The 15,386-nt window shown below is 48.8% G+C and overlaps 1 protein-coding gene across 9 annotated transcripts in view; it reads right to left on the reverse strand.

Annotated features, from left to right (window-relative positions):
* Positions 1-15,386, reverse strand: part of IQSEC3 (IQ motif and Sec7 domain ArfGEF 3) — a 108,569-nt gene that overhangs the window by 34,722 nt on the left and 58,461 nt on the right. For all 9 annotated transcript variants that reach the window (XR_014794587.1, XR_014794588.1, XR_014794589.1 and 6 more), the window contains 2 exons: positions 7,343-8,481; positions 5,224-5,385 (listed from right to left, as the gene is read on the reverse strand). Coding sequence is in view for 6 of the 9 variants with exons in the window: in XM_084878389.1 (XP_084734515.1) it covers positions 5,224-5,385; positions 7,343-8,481 (1,301 nt within the window). In the remaining 3 variants the exon portion in view is untranslated. The remainder of the gene's footprint in view (positions 1-5,223; positions 5,386-7,342; positions 8,482-15,386) is intronic.

The raw sequence follows: 15,386 nt of genomic DNA on the forward strand, positions 1-15,386 counted from the left end.
TCTCCACTTTCTTTCTCCTGGCTCTTTGCAGGAGACAAACCGAGTGTCAGCCCACTGCAGACTTGGGGGAAGAGGGCTCCTTTCTGTGTGCAGAGGCTAGTGTGCGGAGACCTCAGAGCCCAAGCCTGCATGGCTGCAGAAAAAAGCACCAGAAACCGAGGCATTCACTGGGGCAGAACTGGGGCTCAGCTCTGTACTCAGTCCTCCCCAAACCCACAATGCCAGCAGGAGCTTGCTCCACCTCCCACCCCACCAGCCTCCCTTTCCCATTCCTCTCTCCCAATTAACACCTGGGTCTGTAAGTTCCCTGAGGCCATGAACCATTCCTGTTCTTCCTTCATCCCATATACACACACTGGGACAGCCCTATTTCCAGCACATTGTAGGCACTTAATATTTGCTGAATGCATGGTGAATGGTCATCTTATTCTTCTATGAACTTCAGTGCCAGCGCTGCCCTGGAGCCTGAGGGATGCTCTGGCAGGAGGGCAGAGCCTGGAGATGTTCAGGGCAGATGACTCTGCAGATGCCAGTGTGCTACCAATGCAATTGGAGATGGGAACAATGATAGATTCACAGGAGTTGTAGGGACCTCTGAGGTCACACAGCCCAACCCTCTGGCTTTACAGATGAGAATACTGAGGCCTAGAGGCGAAGTGCCTTCCAAAAGCTACACAGCCTGTTAGGAGCAGAGCCAGGTTCAGAGGACGGCTCTTTCTCTCAGGTCCAGCCATCTGTCCTACCACCCCATGCCTACCCCCCATCCCCCATGCCCGCACACACACATTGCTTTCCTCATCCCAGACCTGGCTCTGCCTCAGATGCTAGCCCAGGGCCCAGTATAGGTCCCCTGCCAGCACAGGCTGCATGGCTGGTCTGAGTCTCTAGCCCACACACTCTGTCTCCCAGGGAAGATGGCAATTAGTTTCCATTGTGCTGTTCAGCATGACTTGGACTGGAGAAAAACTGTGTGTTTCCAATACTCTAGGCCAATGTGAGCCTGACAGGTCAAAATTCCAGGACCAGGAAATACCAGGACTTGGGACCCAGAAGGTCAAGGACTGTAAGTGAATCTTAGAGACAAAGCAGGGTCACTCAGGGTGTTGGAACATCCGAAATAACAAAGCCACAGGGCACAACACCTCCACTCACCTTTCTACAGAATGGAAAGGGGGCAAAGCCAATGAAAAAGCAAGAGAGGAAAACTACAAGAAGACCAGAGAAACCAAGATGGTGGCATAGGTAAACACCTGAACTTGCCGCCTCACACAATCACTTCAAAACTACAACTAAAAGACAAAACGAACATCATCCAGAACCACAGGAAGGCTGGCTGAATGGATATTCTACAACTAGAAGGGAAGAGAAAAGCACACTGAGACTCAGAGGAGGTTCAGAAGTTAAGTGCAGAGGTACAGAGGTGTGTGTGTGCAGAGAGGGCTGGCAACTGAGGATGCAGCTGTCTTTTTCAATCCACGGGGAGACACAAGCTCCCAACTGCTCTGAACTCCAGTTCCGGGTGAGACTCTGGGGACCCAGACTCATATGGGGAGAAATTTGACTGTCTGGCAGTGGGCGGAACTCGAAGGTGGCTTTCTTTCTGAGGTGCTTGCAGTGATCACCAAGGGACACTGAGACCCTGGAGGCCTCCTAAGGCAGGGCTGATGGGAAGTGATTGTGGTTTGCTCCACCCTGAGACTCTGCCCCATCCAAGCTGTGTGCAGAGGCTTTTGCATATGAATGGCCTGGTCCTTTGAAATCTAAACTTACCTAACAAACTTCAGCTAAGTCAAAGAGACCCAGAACATCCAAAAGAAGGCCCAAGGCCCGATAGTAGCTTGCATTGCTTCATAGCTGGGCCTCATCTGGGCACCTCCAAAACCCAAACAAAGAAGAGGAATCTGCAGATCTCTTCATAGCTCCTGCTGGGTGGCCTCAGGCAGAGGCTAAATTAGCACCTCCTTGGAGATCCAATGTACGCAGGGATCAGAGCAGGACCATCCAGATTACAACTCCTCAGATACATAAGGGACACACTCAGAGGGCAGACTCAGTGAACACCAAAGCCCCACTGAAACAAGTCTTGCCTCATAAGGGTGTTTCCAGCACAGAAGTTTTCCCATCATAGACACAGCTGATCCTCACAGCCAAGTGGCCTGGAGGTCAATTCCTCCCAGTGATACCAACAACGATCAAGGCTTACCTACAACAAGACTGTGCACACAGCCCATAAAGGGATGCACCAAGAGTGTCTACCTCAGGTAACTGGGGAGGCTGAGCCACTGGGCCCTATAGGACACCTAGCACACAAAGCTACTCTATCAACTCAGGGAAGCAGCCAAAATGTGGAGACAAAGAAACAGTTTACAAATGAAAGAAATGGAAGAAAGCAAACTACTGGATATAGAGTTCAAAACCATGGTTATAAGGTTACTCAAGAATCTTCTAGAAAACACTGATAAATTTAGTGAGACCCTTGAGGATATTAAAAAGGACCAACTACAAATTAAGTATACACTGACTAAAATAAAAAATAATATACAGCAGACTAGAGGATTGCAAGAATCAAGTAAAAAATTTGAAATACAAAGAAGAAAAAAAAAAAAAAAACACCCAACCAGAAAAGAAAAAAAGAAAAGAAAAAAGAATCCAAAAATATGATGATAGTATAAGGAGCCTCTGGGACAACTTCAAGCATACCAACATCCAAGTTATGAGGGTGCCAGAAGAAGAAAGAGAGCAAAATACTGAAAACCTATTTGAAGAAATAATGATTGAAAACTTCCCCCACCTTGTGAAAGAAATAGACTTACTAGTCCAGGAAGCACACAGAACCGCAAACAAAAGAAATCCAAAGAGGATCACACCAAGACACATCATAATTAAAATGCCAAGAACAAAAGACAAAGAGAGAATCTTAAAAGCAGCAAGAGAAAAACAGTTACCTACAAGGGAGCACCCATATTACTGTCAGCTGATTTCTCAACAGAAACTATGCAGGCCAGACGACCGTGGCAAGAAATATTTAAAGTGATGAATAGCAAGAACCTACAACCAAGATTATTCTACCCAGCAAAGCTATCATTCAGAATTGAAGGTCAGCTAAAGAGCTTCACAGATAAGAAAAAGCTAAAGGAGTTCATCACCACCAAACCAGTATTATATGAAATGCTGAAGGGTATTCTTTAAGAAGAGGAAGAATAAGAAAAAGGTAAAGATAAAAATTATGAATAACAAATACATATCTACCAACAAGTGAGTCTAAAAATCAAGTGAATAAAAAATCTGAGGAACAGAATAATCTGGTGAATATAATAGAATCAGGGGCATAGAAAGGTAGTGGACTGACAATCCTCAGGGGAAAGGGGTGTGGGGGTGCAGGAAGAGACTGGACAAAAATCATACACCTATGGATGAGGACAGTGGTGGTGGGGGGGTGTGATAATGGCAGGGGGTGGGGTGGGAACTAAGTGGAAGGGAGCTATGGGGGAAAAAAGAGAAACAATTGTAATAATTTGAATAATAAAGATAAAAATAAATAAATTAAAATAAATAAATTTAAAAAAGGAAAAGAAAAAGCCAGAGAGGTGAACCAGATGGAGGAAAACAGGTGAAGGAAGGCACCTGGAAAACTCGACCTTTCTCTTTCTATTTTCCTTAGAGCACCCTGCACAGCAGGTGTGTGGTAAAGGGAAAGAGGAGCCTGAGGCAGAGGGAGAAGAAAGGAGGGTGCAGGGAAATGCTGCACAGGCATTGGTTTACTTTCCTTTGGGAGGCATTCAGAGCATCTCAACCATCTGAGAGGGACAGCAAATTGTCCAAGGCCACCCAGAGTCACAGGCAGGAGCTCGGTTCTGCCAACCAAGGGCCATCTGGGGATTTCATGGTCCCTCTTATGGGTCCAAGCCGCCACTCTTTCTGACTGTGCTCAGTTAGAAACAACCACCCTATTAGTGAATTTAGGAATGTGACAAGGATTCCAGAGGGCAACTGGTGCATCCCTCATAATCCAATATCCCCACTCCACAGGCAGGGAAACGCAGGCCCAGAGGGCAGTGACTTACTAGAAGACAAAGCACCAAGAACACCCCATAAACTAAGCCAGGCCTCTGACATTGACAACCTTGACAGACAGGTTGGGTGACTCCCAGGCTTCCAAAGCCCTCTGGCCCTCTGTAGCAGGAGCCCTCTGCCCCTCTGTAACAGGCCCTTGCTATTCCAAGAGCAAGGACAAAAAGGAGAGGTTTTCCTAGCACCCCAGGGAAAAACTCCTGCTGACTGTATCTAAGGAGAAAGAAGGGAGGGAAGTGGGGGTGGCTCCCTATAGAATAATGACCTTCAAGAACATCTGAGCCTAAGGGGGCCTAGTGGAAGAGAGAAGGAGCATCGGAGAGCAGTAGGACCTGGAGCAGACTTCCTCGGACCTCGCCCTCTCTTTGCCAGGGGAGGGGTGCTCCTCAGCCCCAAGGAATGCCACCTCTGCCCTGCATCTCCAGAGGGGGAGAGAGTGTGAAGACACTGACACTCTTGCCCATCCACACTCTTGCCCATCCAGCACTGGCAGAAGCAGCCCTCCTCTTACCCACATCTATTACACTTTAAAGCAATTTTCTTTGTTGTGGTTAGGATGGTCAGTGTTTTCCTGCTCTAAAAACCCTCAGTATGACCCCCTTTTTTTCTCCCCATGTTTGCCTCTATGATATGAAAATGACCCTGATTGGGAGCAGACAGATGCTTGTGTGGGGTCTGGGGTCTGGACAGGTAGCACAGAGAGGGTGGGTGAGGGTCTGTTCCCCAGGCCGAGATGGCCCCAGCACTGACAGCCCTCTTCTCTTCCAGGCTCATTCTCTGCTCCTGAAGGTGGCAGAGAGGGTGGACTTTTATCACCCTTGACCGTTTCTGTACCAATGGTACTCTGTGCACAATGTGCCCAATAAATAAAAGACTTTTTAGGGAAACAGGCTGGTCAAAATGTGGGGACTGGCTAAAGGTCACTGATATTGTGGTTCCTGGGGCCAATCAGGAAGCTGCTAAGACTGGAGAGAGGATTTCTTGAAAATGACCAAAACTTCAGAGGGCCCTTTCTCTTCCCTGAGTCCTTCCCCAGCTGAGATCCCCCTACTCCTCTGGACATCCTGGTGGCGGCAGGAGGGGGAGGGGGGCAGGTACTGGGAGGTGGGGGTGGGGAGTGGAGGAGGAGTGCATAGATGGCGGGGCACTCACTCTAGCACGTCGTGGTTGAACTGCTTCTTGTTGTTGCCCAGGAACTCTCCGATCATTTGCCGGCTGAGGCCTTTGCGCTGGAGCAGGAAATGGGCTACTCCAATGGGGGTATCAGGGATGAAGCCACGTGAGATCAGGAACTGGATGCCCTTGTCCGGGTTTCTGGGGGTGCAGATGGGGGTGGGGAGAAGGAGTAGAGAGTGAGCCAAGGCCATCCATGATTTCTTTTTCTGTTCTTCCAGCCAATTCAACCCAAAATAGTGCCTGGAGGTCCTTGGGAAGAATTCTCAGGAAATATCAGGATTCCTTCCTCCACAGAGGGGTTCTCCATCAGAATCACCTTTCACCTGAGCCTCACTCTCCTGAACCTTGCCACAAGGGAGAAAAGGTAATGTGGGGTAGGAGGGGAGGGGGAAGTCTGGCCAAGCAGAGTGAATTCCAGAGCAGGAGAAGAGGTGTCCTCTTTCTTCTGGCCTCACTCCCATCAGATCTCATCCTGAGGCTCCCAAGGCTTGCCAAGAGGTCCCCAAGATTCTGCCTGCATCTTGTCGTCTATGTGCAGTACCCACCCTGCAATCTGGAGAGGATGAGATTGGGTAACAGCAGTAAGATCTCCCCCACACCCCTCTTCCCTGGGCATGGTGGATACACAAAAATCCTGCTCTCCAGCATTTACTTTCTCAGGGTTGAGTCTCTATGTGTGGGTGTGGGTGTGGGTGCTGTGTCTTAAGGCAATTGTGCTCACAGTGTGGTCTGCAAATCCACGCTGCTCCCTGAACTGTTTTTCACTGGCCCAGGAGAATATAAGTACAGAAATAGAGGGTAAGCATTTAGAACCTTTTATAGCACTTTGACATTTTCAGGACAACTAAGCATGTGATTGTTTTTCTAGCAGTTCATTTTTATTGTATTTTACACAAGTATTGACCCATAATGTGTTGGGTAAAAACCCAAACTGGTCCTTCACCACAGATAGTTTGAGAACCACTGTCTTGAGGGACCCAAGTGTCTGTGTGAGCATTTGTGTGCATGCCCAAGTGATACACACAAATACACCAGGAGGGCAGCCTGAGGTAAAAGAAAAAGCAATTCATTGGGAGTCAGACAGATCTGGCTTCACCGAAGCCTGCTGCTTACTAGCTGTGTCAGTGTGCAACTCACCTTACTAATATGAGCTGGTTTCCTTTCTGTAAAATGGCATAACTGTGCTCTCTCTAATACTGTTGGGAAGATTGCAGATGCTTTATGAACAGTAACTGTTCTCCCCAGGATATATGATTCTGGAGACCAGAGGATGTCTTACTCATTTTTGTGGTCATGGTGCCTGGCACTCAATAAATAATGCATGTGGGCAGGAGGGCTGTCATAGTTCCTGGCTCAGGTCTGTGAAGAAAGGGCCAGACGGAGGGTGGAGATCAGTGCCTCAGGAACTTGAAATTTCCATGTGTGTGCCCTCTGCTTGCCACCAGCTCTATACATTCTGGTTGGGAGAAAAGGTTGGGCTCTGGAAGTCATTCTCTTTCTCCTTCCATTCCCCTTCTCTGTATTACACCTCTGCTTGCTTCACATTCTTTTTCTGTTGCCCTTTCCCCCTTTTGTCCCACCCTCTTCTGCTTTCCACCTGCACTCCTTAAAGTAGGTCTCTTTCCCCCACCCAGTCCCTCATGCACCTTTCCTCACTTTACTGCCTGTTTCTCCTCTTCATCAACCGCAGGGGATTGCTGAGTGTCCCTAACTTCATATCCTACCTGAGGGATTTCTGCTCAGTCCTCACGTTATCTCTACTGTTATTTACTGAATATTGCATTTTCTTTTAAAGTCTCTGACTTTTCGAATTCTAGTTTCATTTTAAGCAGAAACAGTGGTGAAAGCATGGGTTTGAAATGCTATTTTGTTCCTAATTTTTCTTAAAATAAATGAATAACAAGCAAAAGTAAAATATGTATGTATTTGTACACAGTATCTCAAGGAGCGGGCACGGCACAGATGCCACCTGGGAGGACACTGGATGACATGCTAAATTACCCGGCACCCTGCTAATCTGTCTTCCCTCCCTCCAGGGCCTCCCCATCCCTCCCCTCCAGGACGCACTGCAGCTCAGGAGCCAGAGCTCACTCACATGTTGAAGAGGTTGAGGCCGATGCGGTAGAGGCGTTTGCGCAGGGTGTCGGTGGAGAGCGTGGGCGACTTGCAGCTGGCGGGGTTCTCGCAGTGGTAGCGCGGCAGGCTCAGGATCATGGCCTGCAGGGCCTCCTTGGAGGCCGACGCCGAGACTTCCGAGCCGGACTTGGCGGACTTGGTGGACGTGCTGCTGCTGCTCAGCTGCTCCGAGTTGTCTCCAGCCTCCGTCTCGGCCTCGGCCTCGGCCCCTTTCCCCATCTTTCCTGTCTCTGCCTCCTCTACCTGCGCGACTGGGGCCTCCTCCACCATCGCATCCGCCGCCCCATCTGCTGCTCCAGGCGAGTAGGCGTGCAGGGTCTCCCCAACTCCCGCCTCTGCGCACGTGGTCTCGGCGGGCGCATCTCCCTGGCTCTCGGTTGGGGCCACTGGAGCCTCCTGACCTCGGGCCTCGCCCAGCTCGGCCTGGCCCCTCAGGGTCTCCGCTGGGGCCGGGGAAGACTGCGGGCCCAGGCAGTTGGCTACTGACAGCGCGGTGGAGGAGGAGACGGAGATGTTCTGGTTGGCGATCTGCACGGTGACATCCCGGAAAGCCATCATTAGGGTGCTGCTGTGGCCCGGGGGCAGGCCCGCGGCCTCGGCGGCCTCCTCCTCGGACCCCGGGCCGGCACTCTCCTGCTCCCGTGTCTCCGCCTCCAGGCCGGGCTGCCCCGCGCTCGCGCGCAGGGCTTGGTGGATCTGGTAGGCACCGCTCTCCTGCAGGGAGCACATGGTTTTGAGGCTCCAGGTGCTGAGGGCGTCGTCGATGGACTTGGCCAGGGACTGCACCTGCTCGGTGAAGGAGTCCTCCAGCTCGGTGAGCGTGCCCGCGAGGGTGGGCGGCAGGGAGGGCGCGCGCACCAGCGGCAGCCCCAGGAGGCCGTAGCCCTCCATGAGCGCCCTCTCCGCCGCCAGGCCCTCCGCCATGGGCGCGCGCACCCTGCGCAGGGAGATCCGGCGCGGCAGGCGGCTCTCCAGGAGCGAATTGCGGATCTTCTCAAAGTTCTTGCTGAGCTGGTACTGGCGGAAGGCGGTTTGGATGGTGCAAGCTGCGCGCCGGGATACCAGGTGGCCCCCGTATTTGTGTTCTAGCATTTCAATCTTGAAGGACAGAGAGGAGGAAGAGCACAGTAAGGGAAGGGGTGTTCTGGCCCTTTCAAAACATGGGGCTGATGGCTGTCCATCAACGCAGGGAGTCGCCTGGCTAAACTTTGCAGGGACCCAGGCTGCACAACTGGGGAAACACTGAGGGGTTCAGGTCTGAAAACCAGCATGTTGGCAGGAGATACCAAGTCCTTGGCAAGGCCCCTAGAAGTGTAGGATGCAGGAATGGGTTCCAGGGCTTGGTAAAGGCGCAGGCAGGGGGGAGAGGTATTGCTGATTGTAGTAAGATATTGCTGGTTTGGTGGTGATTTTAAAATGTTCCTAACAGCCCTGGCCAGTGTTACTCGGTGGTCAGAGCATCCGTCTGCTAGGGTCTCGGGTTAGAGCTCCCGCTGGTTCCCTGCATGAGAGGCGACAAATTGCTCTCTCTCTCTCTCTCTCTCTCTCTCTCTCTCTCTCTCTCTCTCTCTCTCTCTCTCTCTCTCTCTCTCTCTCTCTCTCTCTCTCTCTCCTCTTCTCTTCTCCCCTCCCTCCCTCTTGCTCTCACTCTCCCCCTTTCCACTTTCTCTCTAAAGAAAGAAAAAATCAATGGGAAAATATCCTTGGGTGAGGATTAACAAAATAAAATAAAATGTTCTATCAGAGATGCCTATGGAAGTATTCATGGGTGAAATGCAAAATATTTTGAATTTGTATTAAAATACTCTATCAAAAAAGTGGAAGGGTTAGATGAAACAATACTAATAAAATTATTGAAGCTGGGTGATGGTTGCAAGGCAGTTTATTCTTTCTACTTTTGTGCACATTTAAAAATAATTAAAAAATTAAACAGAAATGCTTTAAAGTTTTTCTGCTATTCCTGTCCTTTGCTTTCCCCTCTCAGCATTCCTGTCCCTGCATTGGGGCAGTCCCTTGGGCATCGTAAGGGTTGGGATTGGGGTTTGATCATCTCTGTGTTCCCAGTACCCAACCCAAGGGCTGGCATGTAGTAGGTGCTGAGTAAATGTTAATTTAATTGAAAGGTTGATGGGTGGGTGGAGGATGGAGGGTGGATGGCTGTTTCAAGAGTGGGAGGCCCTCCAGGCTGCTGTGTTTCATGATTCCAGTCTCCTCTGTTCTCATCAATGGGAGCTGTACCACAGGGCCCGGCGTGGAGGGGCTGCGGGTAGAAGCACACTGCCTCGTCTGGGTAGATCTGAACCCAGGAAAATGTCTGACAAGGGGCCAATTTATCCCACTTTACTCACATCCTCTCAGCTCTGTCCCCAGTCTCCGGTCTTTTCTAACCCTTAGGTAAGTGGTCGGCAAACTGCTGCTCGAGAGCCACATGCGGTTCTTTGGTCCCTTGAGTGTGGCTCTTCCACAAAATGCCATGTGCGGGCGTGCACGTATAGTGCGATTGAAACTTCATGGCCCATGCACAGAAGTTGGTTTTTGGCTCTCAGGAGAAATTTCAATCTTGTACTGTTGATATTTGGCTCTGTTGACTATGAGTTTGCTGACCACTGCCTTAGGTTATGCTCTTACTTCTCTCTTATCAGAAAAGGACTTGGAAGATATTCCCACTGAGATGTCATTTAGCCATGCCCTTTCCTGGGGATTTTTGCAGTTAAATAAGGGGCAAGGACTATGTTAAGGGGATGGACAGACAAATGGTAGCACTGTGGGCTCCAATCAGTCTTTAGGGAAGTTCAGATATCGAGAAAGTGTTCTAGGCCCTGAAATTATGTCCTAGTCACAACCATACACTCCACATCCATGAAGTGTCATTCCTGAATTAAGAGTCGGGATAGGTGGGCTGAGATAAACAACTTACAGCAAGAACAGCATTATCCCACCCATGTTCCCCCAGAACCAGGCGTGGGAGGGGTACAAATAGGCCAAATTTCATTCCTCAATAGAAAGAATCATTCTACTCACTTCCTGCTCCACTCAACCCACCAGGGACTGCAGCTGGCATGATTGCCTCCCCATTACTCCAGCAGTCCTTTCTGTTCCCACCCTGTGGGTACCCCACAGCTGGACCAGTGGGGGCACCCTCCTACCCAAGGAGACTTCACAGACATAATCCCAATCCTCTGGAACAGTCCCAGGGAAAATGAATGCCCTCATCTTCAAGATTCTCTCCTAGTCCCATCATCCTGTGCCCTTACTTGTCTCTCTCTCTCTCCCACATTCAACCCTCTCTAAAGATAGTTTGAAAACTTCATATTAAGGTTTGGGTGGCCCAAAAGGCTTCCTATATGACTCCTCCCAAAAGTATTTGCATTTTATAAAGTACAAGAGCATAAACAGAAAGCAGGAAGCTCTCCCAGTCATCATGATCTTCATATTGTAGGGGCCTTCAATATGCTCTTTAAAAAATCATACTAAGTGTATTAGTTATCTATTGCTACATAGCAAGTAACCACTAATTTAGCAGCTTACAATAACACCCGTTTATTTTCTCACAGTTCTGCATGTCAGTAGTCTGGGCACACAGCTCAGCTGGGTTCTGTCTATGAAATCTCACCAGGCTGAAACCAAAGTGTCAATCTCATGTAAGCTCAGAATCCTCTTCCAAGCTCACTGTTGTGGAAAGACTTCAGTTCCTTGAGATTTTAGGATTGAGGCCTCAGTTACCAGAGGCTGCCTGCTGTTCTCAGCCACAGGGCCCGCTTCACAGCAGGGTTGTTTGCCCTGTCAGGGCCAATAGGAGAGGGTCTCTCTGATGCTTCCCCTTGTTTAAAGGAGTTCAACTGATCAGATCAAGCCATCCAGGACGACCAACGTTTTGATGACCTCAGCATCAATGGATTGGTAACCTAATGATAGGCGTGATCTCTCTCTCTCCATTCTCTAGTCCCACCCACACTGGTGGATGTTGTGCAGGATGTGTACACAAAGGGGCAGGAGTCCGGTGACCCTCTTAGAATTCTGCCACCATACCAATTGGACAGTTGCTTACTGGGTCTTTATCTGAGCATGACCACATGTACCCAGGAGCTCCAGAGACACATCTGCCCTCCAGGCATTCTGTTCCTGCTTTTGCAGAAATTGTGCCAGAAAGGAAAGAGTACTGTAGCTCGGCTGTTCTCCCTGCAGAACTCTGGCAAGTTTCCTGAGGCCTGAAATGTAGGTTGGCCTTGGCTTAGGCAGGAAAGTCCTCCAAGGAGAAGTACAGAGTGAGGGGAACTGACCACTTACCTGCCCCCTTCTCTCAATTTCTGTCTCCCTCTTACCCTTCCCCAAGCACCAAGAGAAACTGACACCAGATAGGAAATTACACCTCTTTTCTACCTGGTCTACTTATTAGGGAAATCCCACGCCCAAGAGCATTCATTTCAGGTTATGAGATGCTATTGACAATAGAGGGAAAGTATGAAATCTCATTTCCTGAAATGCTTCCAAAACAGTAAAGGGGCCCCATCCTCCTTGCATGGTATCAAGGAGGCAGGAGGCTAGCTGGGACAACCCTAGGAGACTTCTACCAGCCACTGTCCATGCTTCGTCAAAGTAGAGAAGAAAACCTGAGTTTAAATTCTTGAGTCTGTTCCATCAAGTCCTCCGCTAGATTATAAGCCTCATGAAGACAGAGACTTTGCTGGCCATGTTCACTGCTTTATCCCCAATGCTTGGAGAATGCTCAATCCATAGTAGGCCTTCAATATTTATTGGATAAATTAAAGGATTAATTCCAAAGTTATCTTTGTGACTCTCCAAAACCCTCCTAATCTGACCTGCAACTTTCCTCTCCTAGAACTGATTACCCCAATCTCTCTTGCCTCCTTTCTGCATTTACTTCATCCTCTAGGCTCTCTTTTACTTGTATTTCCAACCCTTACCCCTCCATTGCCCCTTCCATCAGCCTACATACTCCCAGATCTCCCCAGGCTAAAACACAACTCTGCTTGGCTCCCCTGCCTGGGGCACCAGCCCAATCTTTTTTTATTTCCACCGAACCTCTTGGAGAACCAGTCTACACCCTCTGCCTTACTCTGTGAGCAGATGCCAAATTGCTGATCCAACCCTGTGTGCCCTTGCTCCTTGCAGTCTGCCTCCTGACCCCACCCGTCTTCTAAAATGATCGTTAGTGACTAAACCTAATGGCCAATCCTCAATCTTCCTCCTCACTCTTTTCTGCAGCTCTTGATATTTTTATCACCCTGAAACTCTGTCCTCAGCTCTCCTGTCTCAATAGAGCTCCTAAATCCTACATTTTGACCACAAAATCCCTAAGCATGTCAGTTACAAGTCATATATGTGCCATCTTCTATTTTCGAACACATTTTAATTATTTTTTATGCACTTCTGGACATTTTCCATGGTTTCTATGTTGGAAGTCATTAGAGAAGCCCCTGGTAGTTGATAATTAACAAGTAATTAAGAGGGAAGCTATCTCTGGCAGAGTCTTTGTGGCAACTCTAAAGATGTTCTGTTCTTACCTCTTGCCTGAGAACCTAGTCCGCACTGCCATAACTTCACTCTACTTTAATGGATTGATGAGAAAGCCGTAGCGGATATGCTCAGTCCCAGATCTACCTCTTCCCTGCTGGTTGACTTTAAACATGTTTCTATCTCTCAGTTTTCTTATCTGTTAAATAAGTCTGAGCCTGCTGACTCTGCTGCTTGTTGTGAGGCTTAAGTTATTTCACATAGCACCTGGCACATAGTAGGTGATCAGTAAGTGGTAGCTATCTGATGATGACAATGTAATCATCAGCCTCTGCCAGAATGACTCTCAAATGACTCTCAAATCTCTGTTCTTAGCCTTCATCCTGCATTTCCAACAGCTCATGGGTCTCCTATCCACCTATTCAAAGCCATTGTCTCTCCCCACCTCCCCAAACCAATTTCAAGGACTTCCTTATTTGCCTAATAGCACCTTGGCTGCATGCCATCCAGTTGGGAAACCTTTCATTTGTCCTTGGGTCCTCCTTTGCCTTATCCTCCACATATATCAGCCTCAAAGTTCTATAGTCATGCCCTCTCCCAGTATCCTTTGCAATCACCTCGACCTTTCCACCACATTGGTGTCATGTGGGCTCTCTTTGACTCCCCACCTGGACTACTCCAGCAGCCTCCTCACTGCCTCCCTGCTTCTTTCTCATCTCCACCTTACACCCAATTACCCTGATCACTGCTCTCAAAAAGCAGGTATAAACACAGGCTTTCTGGTGCTTGAGACTGGTGCCCAAAAGACGTATAAATGCTTCCTCCTGAAAATCTGGCCCAGCTACCTCCCAGAGTCTACTCCATGGAGTCTATGCACTCAGCAGTTCCCCTTTGCTCAGTTTTCTCGCTCTGAGCATTTGCTCAGCCTGCAATGTTCTCCCCACCCCCAAATCCTACTCTTGTCCCCTTCCCTCCAGGTAAAACTTAGCTCCTTTCTTTAATACCTATCTCCAGTGTGCCTCATCCACAAAGCCTTTTCAGTCCCCCAATAGACCAGGTCTCCCTGCCTTGGGCCCCACAGAGAATGTCCCCACCCCCACCCCACTTATCTTTGTGGTATTTGTCTAATCCTTCCTTCTCTCCCCCAAACTCCAACATAGCATATGTTATTCGAGGCCTCAGATATGTCTTAGTCATCCTCTGATCCATGTATAGCACTCAGCCCAGAGCCTGGCATGGAACAACTGCTCACTGTCAGTTGTTGGCTCTTCTCCATTTGTTCCAATGTATTAAATGCAACTATCTCCCATTTATTCCAGTTTTGTGCCTGCCACACCCCCTGTCTTCCTTCCCCCACCCTCAGTGCTCTCTCTGCATCTACAGGCTAGACTTACAGTCTCTGCATCCCTGGTGCCCAGCGCTGAGCCAGGGCTATGGTTAGGACTTAATAAATGCTTGTAGACATGAACTAAACTGAACTTTCTCCTATGTCCCAGGGGAAATAAAAATCCAGGTTCTCTTCTGGGTCTGGGCTTGGAGTCAAATGCTATACACCAGCGTTTTTCAACCGCTGTTCCGCGGCACACTAGTGTGCCGCGAGATGTTGCCTGGTGTGCCGTAGGTGCAGACAAGACAAGAATTTTATAATTTTTCACTATTTTGTTTACTTAATATTTCATAATAAAGTAATTATAAAATACTTTCTTTGTGTTTATTTGATTCCTATTCAAGAGAATTACTTTATATATAGTCAATGTAGGCACAGAGTTAAATTTTTTAACATTTTCTAATGGTGGTGTGCCTCATGATTTTTTTCATGAAACAAGTGTGCCTTTGCCCAAAAAAGGTTGAAAAACACTGCTATACACACCCCCCTCCACCTTGTGCTTCCCATAGAGATTGGGGTCTTGACAGTGCCTTAGGTCAGCGCCACCCACCCTAACCCTGTTCTTTTATTTAAAAATTATATATATTTTATTAATTTTTTTTTTCATTGATGAGAGATAAACATCGATCAGCTGCCTCCTGAACACCTCCTACAGGGTATGTGCCCACAACCAAGGTACATGCCCTTGACCGGAATCAAACCTGGGACCCTTCAGTCCACAGACCGATGCTCTATCCACTGAACTAATCTGGTCAGGGCCCTAATCCTGTTCTTAAGCAGGGCCAGGCCAGAGAGTTCAGAGATAGATGTGGGAGGGAGGGGCCTCTAGGCCAAGGAGCAGCTCTGCTCACTTCTCTCTGAGTCTAAACCCTTTGAATCATGGGTAATTGTAGCCTCCCCTCCTCCCAAGAGAGCAATCTCTCAGCCTCTGCCAGAAGAAGCAATGAAGAGGGCTCCGGGCTCAGTCTCTCTCATGAGTCTCTCAGTGTTAATTAGAACATGCTTCCTCTTCAGGTTGCTACTGAGAGATGGCCACCAAGTCAGGGTGGGGAAGAAAGCAGCAAGCTGGAGAGCCATGGTGCTGAGGAATGTGGGGGAGGGAGGTGGGAATGGGAATGGGGGGGGGGGGCTTTCCTCTGAT

Source organism: Pipistrellus hanaki, assembly GCF_964339955.1.
Source record: "Pipistrellus hanaki genome assembly, chromosome: 3".
Taxonomy (NCBI): Eukaryota; Metazoa; Chordata; class Mammalia; order Chiroptera; family Vespertilionidae; genus Pipistrellus; species Pipistrellus hanaki.